The sequence below is a fragment of the Sebastes umbrosus genome, chromosome 13 (genome assembly GCF_015220745.1).
Source record: "Sebastes umbrosus isolate fSebUmb1 chromosome 13, fSebUmb1.pri, whole genome shotgun sequence".
Classification (NCBI taxonomy): Eukaryota; Metazoa; Chordata; class Actinopteri; order Perciformes; family Sebastidae; genus Sebastes; species Sebastes umbrosus.
In genome coordinates, this window is record NC_051281.1 from 12502303 (window position 1) to 12515714 (window position 13412).

A 13412-nucleotide genomic window follows, 5' to 3' on the forward strand; every position below is an offset into this window, starting at 1 on the left:
TGTCATTGCAGGTAAACACAGGTGTTAATTGATAAAAAGAATCATGGTCCCATTATATTTAGTGTGTCACAGCCACTCCAGTGAGCCAGCATGCACAATACCAGGGCCCTGGCACACCTTAACGGAATATGGCCATAAATAATGTTATTAATTACACCTCTGTTTACCCTTGGCGGCATCTAGTGGTGTGGTTGCAGATTGCAACCAACTGAGTACCCCTCCGCTCACGCTTCCATTTCAAAGACTGCGGTAATGTGAGCCGCCGAGTGCAAAACCGTGGTAACGCTGTTCGCCTCGCTCAGAGGCCATCCATACCATAATAACACTACTTTAGGAGCAACGGAAGTCAGACAGAAGCTGGGTACCACGGTTTCGCAGTCTGCAGGCTCACTTTACCGCGGTTTCACAAGCGTGTGATAGAACTACAGTGGCCTTCAAGTAACGTAAAAACATGAAAGGCTCTCTCTGGAGCCAGTGTTCGGTTTGTCCGTTCTGGGCTAGCAACATGGCGGACTCCGTGAAGAGGACCCGCTCGCTATGTAGATATGAAGGGCTCATTCTAAGCTAACGAAAACACAACGATTCTTAGTTTCAGGTGATTATACACTAATGAAAACATAGTTATGAATATTATATTACATTTCTGCGAATAGATTGGAGAATAGAAGTATTGGACACATTAAAAGCAGAAAAAGTTTTGACAACAGTTAACTTTAAAAAAAGAAAAAGTACAGTGTCTAGCTTCACATCATCCTCTCATGGTGGAGGAACCCATAAACACAATATGTGTGTTTTAGAGATTGTGCTCATTTCACCAAATTTGACGTGACTGTCTATAGCTCCAGAGACGAAGAAGCATACTGTATATGGATTACTGTACATCTGCTGAGTTACTCATTAGACAGTGTCGTGTTTGAAGGGGCTGTTGCATCTGCAGACAAAAAACTGCTGCGTAGGAGGTTCAGAAATAGTATCACCACACTGCATCAGCATTGTTCCAGCACACAGGTGAAAGGTCTGGCTGATTCGGAGATAGTTAAAGAAAAGATTTTAGGTTGTTTAAATTTCAAAACCAATCAGAATTGCTCAAGGGCTGCCCCAATTGCTAGGCGTTGAAATTTTTATTGAGGTTTAATTAACTCCAATTAATTATTGAATTGGTTGATTTGGAGGTTAAAATAAGTCTTGTAACTTGTTAGGCTAAATGTGGTGAATTAGGGAACATATTTCAACAGGATCAATAACTATATTTCTATTTAGGCCTAAGGCATATCCCAACTATAAATCAGCTAAATCTAAAAAAACTTTCCAACTAAATGTATTCTAGTTACAACCTTGATGTGCGGATGTCTTTTTGACCAGAAAATCACCAAATCAATGCTCATGGCTGCCAGCCTTTTCTCAAATCTTCCCGTTATTATGATGTGGCTTTTTTAGCTTGTCTGCTTCTCGGTGTTTCACCCTGAAAACAGCAACAGAGAGCAGAATAGTCAGCCAGTGGGAGTGCTTATCTCTGAGAACCGCGGTCATTGAGTCTGACTGATTCAGCTCTAATCTTTATCATGAATTATATACTGTAAATTTATCAGGAGATACATGTAATTATATAATTCTCATTAAGAAAATGATAATGAGAAGTAGTGTGGAAATGACCAGCGTTTCCTCACTGTGATTAAACCCTCTACTTATCTGTCATTTTAACAGACATATCATACAGTAGCGGCGCCATAGAGCTGCAGTTATGTAACATATTCAGACCGACATATTCTATGGACAACCTGCAGTTTTTCTGTGAATTAGATGTGGCAGGTGAGTTTGTGTGGACGCATTTCTTACCTCTAGGCAAGAGGTATAATCATATTTGAGCCAAATAGACTGTAATGAGCTCTAATAAGCATTCGCTCCTTAAGCTGCAGTCAGGGAAAGTATGATGTGCTGAGACAGTTTCGACACAGGACAAACATTTCCTGACTTCACTAAATTTGATTGGCCATGAATCGATCACAAGCTCGGACGGGGTGACAATGTGTCCTTCGGACGGTGACAGGTAGCTGAAACTGTGTCCTTGTGGCTCCAAGTCTATCTGGCTATAAACAATCACACTTGGCAGCCAGAACCAGTCACCCTCTTCCCTCATCAACCTCTACTGAGTTTGTCCTGTAACCTGTGCCAGCTGTCCAGAGGCAGATCAATGAGAGTTAAGACTTGGCAAGCGTTCTCAATGTCTCCTCTAAGCCCAGATCAAAGGGCTTTTATCAGGTCCGAATAGAGCATGACTCATCCATAGAAATAGAATGATTTCTATTTCTATTGGGCTCATTTATGCTGAGGCAAAGGATGGGGGGTACAAGGTTAACCAACACCTCCTTTTGTCAGTGTCTCATAGACGTTCATGACCTCCTACGCCTTATTTTCACTCATAAACACTGCAGGACATTGAACAAGATCTCTTAGACATCTGAAGCAAAAGCTTGTGAAATAAAGGGAGCTACTGGCCAACCCTATTTGCCTATCTTTAGGCAGCAGTGGAATGTAACTAAGTACATTTACTCAAGTACTGTAGTTAAGTGCAAATTTGAGATACTTTACTTGAGTATTTCCATTTTATGCAAATTCTATTTCACTACATTTCAGAGGCAAATATTGTACTTTTTTACTGCGCCACATTTGTCTGACAGCTTTACTTTTCAGATTTTTCATACCCTTTCTCAACAGTGAAAACCGTGAATCTCAAAATTCGGTGATTCTGAATTTTAATTTTTCTGACGAAATGAAGGATTAAGTGTTCCTGTATGGGTTGACAAAATTCTCCTACTTCTTAAAGGGGACATATCATGCTCATTTCCAGGTCCATACTTGTATTTCGTGTTTCTACTAGAACATGTGTACATGCTTTAATGTTCAAAAAACACATTGTTGTTCTCATACACTCCGTCTGAATATACCTGTATTCACCCTCTGTCTAAAACGTTCTGTTTTAGCTCCTGTCTCTTTAAGCCCCTTCTCCCAAAAAAAAGCCCAGTCTGCTCGGAAAAATATAGTGCACCTTGGTAAAGGTAGTTCTCAAGCTGAGGGCGATATATTCTAATGAGCGTGCATGTGACATAGGAAGGGGAGCCAAATCTGAACAACTTGTTGAATCACGTTTTTAGTTTTTTATCTAAGCAGCCCACAAAAAAAGCAGACTGGGTTGTCTTATTTCACAGTTTGTGGGTTGGTAGGCACTCCAGATACCCAAATGTATGTGCACACACACTGAAAAAGTGAGTTTTTCCATGATATGTCCCCTTTAAGCTAAATAGACTTTAGATTATCTGGAAAATGTATCGTCACAAAGCTGAAAACAGGGCTGTTTTTCTGAGATACGTAGTTCTCACAGGACAGTGATGCTATAGGATCTTAAAGAATATGATGCATTGATGTTTAACTACCCAACAGTATATAAAGTTGTTAAATTTAGCAGAACCTTAAATGATTGCAGCAGTAAAATGCAACATGTTAATGCAGTAGTAATATTAATCCAAAAACATCATAATATATAATAGTAAAACGCTGACAGGGAACATTTTACTGCACAATGAGCACTTTTACTTTTGATACTTTAGATTTTGCTTATATTCTTTTGAACGCAGGACTTACTTTACTTATTCAAAGGATGTGAATGAATTTCCCACCACCGTCTTTAGGGTATTAATACATTTGGTTAAGGTTAAGTAAAAGTCTCGCTTAAATATTGAAAAAGTCAGTGTGACCTGCCTCGTGCTTTGAGTAGGTGTGACTTTCAATATTTAACAAAGAACCGTGATCTTTACCCAACCTCAATTGTGTGTTAAACATTATCATAAAAAATTCTCATAGGCCCTTTTCACAGAAGATATTTTGACTGGTAGGAAAAGCACAGGTGTTACTAATAACACTGACAATGGCTCTGTCCCAGTAAGCCGTGACAGTGTGACAGTGAGCCAGCATTCACAATAGCAGGACCCTGAAATCAAAGCAGCTAAATGGAATAAAGCCGTCGTTCATTTTAATAATTACACCTGTGCCTTTCCTACTGTGACATGTCAAAATTTCCTCCATGAAAAATGCCTGTGCTGTGCCCAAGTTGAGTAATTGTGCAGATTTGCATGCAGCTGGCCCGTGTCCCCAAATGTACCCGGTGGAACTCTTCAGGTCAACTAACCACACAGTTTCACATTTACATTTCTCCTACTACATCAAATTCACTGGGACACTAAGACGTTCATGAAAATAAGCTGTGAAAGCTACTGTGTCTTCAAGAGTTACGACACATATGAGTTTTTTACGACTACTCGTAGAGTCTCGAATCTCGCAGGTTTTACGGAGCTGAATGCGAGAGAGCAATCCAAAGTCACCGTCACACCAATTGAGCTGCTGATTGCTTCATCTAAATGATTAAAATGGGAAGAATTCCTGGCACCTCCTCGCTCTGCGGTGTCAAGAAGTAGAGGAAGAGATGCACCGCCTCAGATCGCCCCGAGGCAGGGAGAAAACAAATTAGATATAATAATTTAATGTGGTATTTACCAATAATGAATGCACTGCATTCCCACAAAGATAGTAGCATTTTGGGCTTCCTTGAGTACAGATCCTGAAATGTACCCAGGCTTTAATCTGTCTCTATCTACTGAGATTATCAAATGACAGTTCTCATTTTCAGGGCGTTAAATACCGAGGCTTTGTCAGGGCCGTCGGCGTTCGGTACCGCCACACAAGGCACCCTTTAGCACTGGTATGAAACGGTATTAACTATAATGTAAACCCGCATAAATTCGTGGCAACAGTAAACACAGAGAAAGTGTGCCGGGAGTGTGGTGACTTAGTTTAAAGAGCGAAAGAGACATACCGGGCGGGTGGGAGGGGAGCTGGATGAGGGTAGTGGCTAGAAGGGAGCCAGCAAACTGGGGAAACTATTGCAAGATTGTTAAGGTTAGGTATTGACCTTGAATAGTTAAGGTTGGGATACGTTGTCAGGCAACGAGTCTCACAGAAATTTTTCCAAGTTTTTGCAGATCTCAGATCAGATTTCACAGTTTGCAGGCTCCCTTTTAGACATGACCCTGACTGGTTCCAACAACACAAAGCTTTCATCCAGGAGACAGCTGTTCGTGTTCACAACGTTCCCATTTTCACTGTACAAACACAGTTTTAAGCTTAACTATGTATTTCTTTCCTAAACCTAACTATAGTGGTTTTGTTGACTAATCCTAAAGCGATGAGAATAACAAAAATAAAGTGATGCCAATGGGCGTAACAAAGCAGCGGTATATGATGAGTCGGGATGAGAACGTGTTTCAAACTACACGGGTATGAGGTGTTCCGGCGCTACACAATCAAACACGTTTTTAGAATTAAAGATCAACAAAAAGGTATCCGCACAAGTAAATCCTACAGTGTTTTAGGGATAAATCAGATGTCAAGATTAATCTGAGTTCCTTATTGTTTTGGAAGTCAGCAACAGAGTGTGCGCGGAGAGAAAACCATGTAAGGAATTGCTAAGGAGTTCTGTGGCCTTTTCATACAGACTGAAGTGATTAACACCGTCCTCCCTGCTGCCTCTCAAAGCAGCTTTCTCCCTCTCTTCCTCTGTCTCTGTCTCTCTGTACTCCAGCCTCTCTGTACTGCCAAGCCAGCGCCTGGCAGGCTTCTCTGCTCGCAGCGCATTAGGATGCAAAGCGCTCCATGTCGAGGGAGAAGGGGAAACTAACAAAAGCGCTTTAGTGTTGCAAAAACAAGCCCATCGGTGCATGCCCGTGAAAAGATCTGTACGTCTGCTCTGACTCCCCTAACTCCCTGCAGCTCTCCGCATCACTCCACCACCCCTCCGAAAAAGAGAAGCCCTCAGGAGAGCCACATCCATTTCTTGTCGTTCTCATTCCTTCTTTCCTGTCTCTCTCTCCCCCCTCTCCCCTTCCCTCCCTCCCTTCCTCCCTTCCCATGCGGCAGGTCCAAATTGCTTTGCTGGAACAACGATCATCCCAGCCGGAATTGAAGTGAAGGTGGACGACTGCACCATCTGCCGCTGCCACAACGGAGACTGGTGGAAGCCGGCGCAGTGCTTGCGGCGGGAGTGCCTCAACGGCCAGACGTTGTCATAGAGAGACTCCACCGGGGATGGTGGAAAAGCTCAGGCAAGGCCCTGCCTACTGCACCATTTTGTATGATTGACAGGGCAGGAGCACAATTCCTAAGCAACCTGAGACAGCGCAGCATCAGCCGAGATGCTCTCACAAGCTTTCACACAAACACTAATTTAGCCGCTGAGAAGAAGACAGAACTTGTCTCAAGGCTGTTTCCACCCTCCAGTTTTAATCGTCCTATCTATTTTCAGAAGTTCTTGACTTGCTGCTCTCTCACACACACAAAAGTTTCTAAGCTCCTTGAACTCTTTCCTAACCATCGGCAATGTTGGATTGCTCATGTTGATTTCCGTACGTATGCCATCTGCTTGTTGTACTTGTCTGTCACAATCACGCAGGTGTTGTAATGTTCCAACAGCAGGAAAAACAAACCGTAAGCACACTTTAACGGCGCTTTTTTTTATTTTTTGTCATGCGAGGATTGAAGAAAGCACTGCTTTGAGTTTCACGACTTCACTCTAAGAGCTTTGTTTACAAGATGCACATCACACACATAACATGTTTGTGTCTTCATAAGACTTTGAGACTTTTTATCGCTATGGCAGGAACTCACCTCTAACACTTAGATGATGCTACTGTCAATTTTATAAACTGCTATAAAACCCCCAAAACGCAGATTATTGATCAACATAACCATGGATTTGAAGTCATGTTTCTGTATAGTAGCAGCACAGGCAGGGGGAAGTTTGTAGAGTTAGGGAAAAGCGGGAAAATGTGGTAGCAAGCAACCATGAGAAGAGCAAATTCTGCAACACTGCATCAAAACAACTTTGGGCAGCCTCTTCCGGCTTAATTTGTCGTTATTGTTTTCTCTCAGAGGTCCATATCCTCCAAAAATATTCCCGCTAACTAACTGCTTGAACTTGTTATCAAAGCAATTAGCGAGCCACGAGCAGCCTGCTTTAATTTCCCTTAATCAAGAAGTATTCTGTGATAAATCATCCAGCTGGGTGCTTGGCGCCGCCGCAGCAGCCTGCATACTGGGCGCACTCCACGAGATCCAGCACACAAAAGGAGGGAATCTGCATATGTCTAAATGCTTTTAAAGCAGCGTGTTTCACGTTGCGCATTGTCCGTGTGAGCCTACACAAGCACGCCATTCATCCACAGTGTGTTGATCTGCACCCAGTGAAGCACTTATAAGGCTTGTTAAGACACAAAGCTGTTACATTATCCCACTGCTAGAATAGATTGTGTAATAGATCTTCAGCTCCTCCCCTCGCTGATATGTTAGTTCTAATGTGGCGGGGGATATACAATAATGTATTGCCTTGATATTTTCTCAGATCAGAGTGGTCCAGTTTGAGAGAAAAAAGCACCAACCCAGGGTTGGGCCCTGGGTTGGTGCGATATTTTGAGATGATAAATACCAGTCATTAATTCAAAGGTGAATTCCAGTAAGCTCACGCCATTCATCACTAGAATTTTTTCCATTTCCAGAAAATCCGTTCCCGTTAACCTTTTAGACCCTATTCCTCGGTGGTGATGGATGGGCTGCTTAATAGCAGCTCCCAGCACTCTGTAATGAGACAGAAATGAACATAGGCTAAAGACCAATGACGAAAGAGGTATATTACCTTAAAAAGGCACTAAAACTAATTTTTGGAAGAAATCTCATAGCCGGCTGCATATTCTCGAAAAGCTGCGGTTGATTGAGGAATCACAGTGTGGGCGGAGTTCAATCGTAGGTGCGACAATGGAGCTCGGGTCATTTTCATCATTAAGCTACAGTGATTTAGTGTCTCTCAATGTGAAGAGACAGTCCTCATCCATCTGGCTTGAGGTCCGCAGTCTCGTGAAAACCATAAACTGACATTTACGGTTTATCAATCACAGCCTCGGTGCTCCCGAACATTTTAGGATTAATAAAAGAGCTTCATTCATCTTAATTACTTCAGATGCCAAATAATTATTCAGCCTGTACATGTATCCAAAAAATATATTGGAATTACTTTACTGGGTAGCAAAGATCTGAAGTGAGTGTTGCCAGGGGCTCAGAGGCATTGCTGCCACCACCGATGCCTTATTGCTACGGTTCCAGATCAGATTCACAAAGCACGGCCTTCGGCTTCACACAGTATGAACAGCCCAGACTGATTAAAGGGGTTCGCCAGCCAAATTAAGAATTCCAATATGTTATTTCCATGGCTTTGGAAAGTTCATCCAATATTTGTGAAAATGAGCTACTCTCTCTCTCAAAGCCAGAAACCAGAGATGGAAGTCTCAAAGTTGTGATGTCATAGGGTATAAAGTCTGGAGCTGCTCAGACGATGAATAGTAGACTGATTTTATGGACCCAAATGAGCTTCAGGGTGTTTCCATATTAAAGAACGATTGATCTGTACGGTGCACGAGTATGATTGCCTCCTCGTCTCCACTCCCCCGCCGCTCAGCTTTCACATTAGTAAAGTTATTCCGTAGCCGAGTGCACTTGTGTCATCATCCACACGTATTTCTTTATGTTGAAATTATCTGTTCTAGTGGCGGAGCATCGTAAAACTTCATTCAAACTTTACGGAAGCAAAATAAAACTCAACAAAAACGTTCGTCAACAATCACCAACTCTGGTTTGGTAAAATAAACATCTTATTTCACCGAGTTTGATGTGAAAATATGCCGGCTGTGCACTCCGTTTATCCCGCTGCGTCTCTCTCTCTCTCTGTCTGTCTCTGTCCGCTGAGCAGCTGAGCGGCTTCTTCGGAGGACCCTCTTGCTTGCCTTCCTGCTTTATCACCTATTGGCTGTGCAGTTCAGAGGATGAGATCGCCGCATGCTGCACGGATATACAGATTTTGGAGGAGACCGGCGGCGTTGAAAAAAAGCCTGCTCTTTCAAAACTACTCGCTGACTGCTAACGTCACTCACGTTAAATAGCGGTCCACTTGGCTTTCACACCTGATGCAAACCGTACCCGAGTACACATGAATCATACTCCAGACCACCTTTTCAAGAGGACTCCAGTACGGATCGACGAACCGTGCCCGACTACGGTACGGAGCGTTCACACTAATCGAACAAACTGGACTTTGGGGTCAAGTGTACTCGGATCCGGGCCCGGTTCCCTATTGTGAAAGCACCCTAGAACATCTCTCCCAATTTATTGTCTATGGAGCAGCTCCACACTTTATACCCTATGACATCACAATTTTGAATTTTAGCCCTCTAGTTTTTGGATTTGGGAGGGAGTTGTTCATGTTTACTAATATTTTTTGGATTGTCTTAGACCAAAGGAATAACATGTATGAGTTTTCAAAATGGGCGTAGTTCCCCTTTAAGTTCTACTTTGTTCGCACTGCTCGGTGCAATGGTTTAACGTTATGTAATACCCAAAACTAGTCATTCTTTTACCCTTCGACATTCCTATAAGAGCTAACACGGTGAATTAGCCATTAGTACCAGGGCAAGGACAGAGACAGTTCAATCACAGCTAAAAAATGCAGCGTTGATTTCACAGATAGCTCTAGAATTACACTGTTTGGAGATAGAAGTAAATATAGAAGGTGATGGCAGACAGAAGTATCCAGGCAACTTGATCTAAAATGAAAATGTGACACTGCAACACATGATTTAGTTTCCTTCCACGCTTCTGAGCTGCATTACATTTGTTAAACTACACCGGGTTGCCATGGCTGCTCATCTCCTTAATTTGCAATCATCAACTAGATGTGAAGATCAGAGTAGATTGGGTGAAGTGGTCGTCAACACAAAGTCACACCATCCAGGCCAAAATCATCTCCATATGCAAGAGCTGAGTTGGCTGCCAGCGGGAAGCAGAAAAAAAGAGAGAGAGAGATGAAATCAAATAAGCAAATCATGTATTCAGAGCAGGTAGTACAGTCAAAGACAACTGTGGAAGATTTTTATTTCCACCCCAGCAAAGGAGATGCAGGCATACAGCAAGACAGTACTGGCGCACACTGTAAGTAGGTTGACTCCTTAAGCAGTTGTCATGAAAATTACTTTTATATCTCTCACTGACAACTAAACCAGATGAGTTAGGATCCACATGGATTAACATACAGTAGATTCCTTTGTGTGTCGTCGGAAAGAATAGGCTGCATTTAAAAACACAATAAAAAAAAAAGGCATTTCAGAGAGAGCCTGTGCGAACCAGGGGAAATTACATTTCTCCTTGCAAATGCGTGAAGCCGCAGTTTCAAGGACAGGCCAGCAGCACACGCCGTCTTTGTTCATTTTTTGCCAAGAAACTTGAGTCTTTATGTCTGTCTGTAAATGTCTATTCAAATTACCCCCATCTGTCCTCCGCTCATTCAAACCGCAGGCTTGTACATGGGCATTTTGTAAAGGTATGCCATTTGCTCTTTCCATGAGACACCGACTTACTGTAGCTGGAAAATATGTTCTTTTTTTTTCGTCCTTTATTTTTTTTTTTCAGCAAAAAAACTGTTACATAAAGTGTGCCTGAAAACCAACACAGAGTACTATGTGGAATACGAAGAGAGAAACACTGTTATTATACAATCAACTGTATTAGTTTCCGGGGCACCAAGGGTCTGTTCATGAGGGACTCAAAAGGTGGGATAGTATCATTTCTATAACAAATTTATGTTTAAAATTAAAGAGCATCTTTGATTGTATATGACCACATGCTCGCACAGGTTCACCCTGCGCTGTACAAGAAATAAAAAGGTCCAAATTTTTAAAAGCTAAACAACCCTTGGTGTTCCTCATGTTGTTCATATGTAAATATCTTCAAAACGTATAATGTGTATTCTGAAATCTGAGGTGGAGTATAAAAAAAAAAAAAAAGACATAAGAAATGAGAAAATGTGTATTATTCATCGAGACAAAAAACTATTTTGTTAAATAGACTTGAAAAAGAAGTGTTATTCGGCAAAAGTCAGTGTGGATTTCTTTTTTTATGTTCTACCTTTTTGTTCACTCGGAATTATGCGGATGCCTCCGGATACAAGATCACTTAAGGTAGACATGAAAACACAACATTAACTAATGAAAAATGAATTCATCACTGCGAATAGAACAGTATTTCTTAGCGCCTGACTGTACTGTATGGTGGGTGCATATGAGCTGAAATTCAACTGAACCCTAGAGGATGCTGCTGGGCAAATTTCCTTGAATTTAACCCTTTTTCTATGTCCTTAAACCATACAAGAAACTACAAACAATAAACAATATAAAAACGTTACAGCTGACCCGGAACACGGTCAAACTCCAGGTAATTTTAAGCAGAACATTTCAGAGTAAATACACAGTAGGCTGCGGGGTTGTGTGAGAGAGAAAAATACGAAGATACCGGTGCAAAATGGTTTTGTAATGCTCAGTGTGTTCAAGGGCATTACTCACCGGTTCAGTCCTCCATTCTGTTTCATTACAAGTCAGTCTGGGCTTCTATCTCGTCCGCACTACTAATTGCCTTCTCCCACCTCCCGCCGAGGACAAGAAAAGGGAAGCAATTTTATGCAGCACATAGCAATCAATAGCAATTAGGTGCATCCCTGACTAATCCCTTTGAAAATGGCATATTGGGAGATGGCCAGTAGAAGACCTCTTAAAGCACACATAGCTTCGTAGCTGGTAGGGAACGCACACACACACACACAACTTGTGTACACAAAAGGTGGACACCGCAAGTGCCAGCGCTTTGACGGAACAATTAATTGCTTTGTTTTTCCTATTCTATACTTTATATTGGATCTCCATCGATCTTTTTTTTTTTTTTAGGGAACCCACTCTCTCTATTTGTGTCAGACAGCCATTCTCAATTAGATAATTAGATAATTAGATAATTAGCTCTTCCTGGTAAACGCATGCAGATTATGGAATGCAATTCCACTCTAAAACCACACATTCGATGTTGCAGCAGACAAGGAATTGAATTGAATGTGACACACACAAAATGTCAAATGAACTAGAGATTATGTGCGACAGATAAAGTGTCATTCGAGAGTCGGGGTTGGTGAAGGGCCGGCAGTGATGCAGGCAATCGTCGTGGGTAAAGAGAGGGCAGTTAACCAGTACCACTTTCAGACCTTCACTTACAGACCTTCACCTGTGGCCAACAGCTTTGGGTAATGACCGAAAGAATCAGATCAAGGATACAAGAGACTGAAATGAGTTTCCTTCACAGTGTAGCTGGGCTCACCTTTAGAAATCGAGTGAGGAGCCTGGATATCTGGATGGAGCTCAGTAAAGTTGCTGCTCCTTCACGTTTAAAGGAGTCAGTTAAAGGGTTACTTTTTTCAACCTGGATCCTATTTTCCCATGTTTTTGTGTCCAGCTGATTAATAGGGACAACGATTTCTGAAATTGGTCCAGTATTGAGCCACAGCTCTGTAGACAGCGGCTGCTTGATTGTTATTATAAGTGTCTGAAATTATGGAAAAAGTCTCGCTCAAGGAGAAGTCTCGTTCTGAAATCTGGAGAGGTGAAGTGTTGCCGGAAGACAACGGTGGAATAGTGGAATACATCCATGGTGGAAACGCTGCGAGTGCCAGCTGGGCAGAGTTTGTTGTGTTGGAGTACAGAAAGCGTAGTGTTATCTAAAAGATTTTCAATGTCATGGCTGAATATTCAGATCAGAGGTGTCAAACTCATTTTAGTTCATGGTCCACATACAGCCCAATTTGATCTCAAGTGGGCCGGACCAGTAAAACCATTCCATAATAACCTCCAAATGTTTCCCTTTCTGTTAGTGTAAAGAAGTAAAAGTACCTCCTGAAAACATTCACAATTAATGAACAATCCATTTACAAAACAGACGAAGACATCTCGCTGATCTTCTCTGTTCTCAGTTGTCCTTGCAAGTTTCTGAATTGCATTTTTTCACCATAATAAGACTGATAGTGGAGCCGAATATTATATTCCTTGATCATTGAAAGGTGCTGTGAACACATCAAGCACTCTGGCTTCCCTTTTAACTCTTTGAACAAAGGAACTGGTCCATTTATTCTTGAAAAACCCGACACTGTGTCCACATTTCTGCTTTATGACAAAGACATTTTCCACCGGCGGCTCCTGTATGAACAGTAGCCTACGCTTGATGTCACGTAGTGTCGCTTAGCTTGTACATAAGCACGTGGGATCTATAATAGCATATCCAGCATTGGGCTTGCTACTCTTATTAGGACAGCGCCACCCCCAGTGGAAAAAATGGGAATAGCAGTGTAATTTATTGAATTGGAATTAATGACTTCTTTGCAATTTTTACTCTCCGCAAAGTCATCCAGTGGGCCGGATTGAACCCTTTGACGGGCCGTATGTTTGACACCC

At 42.0% G+C, this 13412-nt stretch overlaps 1 protein-coding gene across 4 annotated transcripts in view; it reads left to right on the top strand.

The window, feature by feature from the left end:
* vwc2l (von Willebrand factor C domain containing 2 like) overlaps positions 1-8454 on the top strand; it is a 30766-nt gene extending 22312 nt beyond the window's left edge. For all 4 annotated transcript variants that reach the window (XM_037790806.1, XM_037790808.1, XM_037790809.1 and 1 more), the window contains one exon: positions 5968-8454. In XM_037790806.1, the coding sequence (XP_037646734.1) occupies positions 5968-6119 (152 nt within the window). In that variant the 3' untranslated portion in view covers positions 6120-8454. The remainder of the gene's footprint in view (positions 1-5967) is intronic.
* Positions 8455-13412: the final 4958 nt, after the last annotated feature.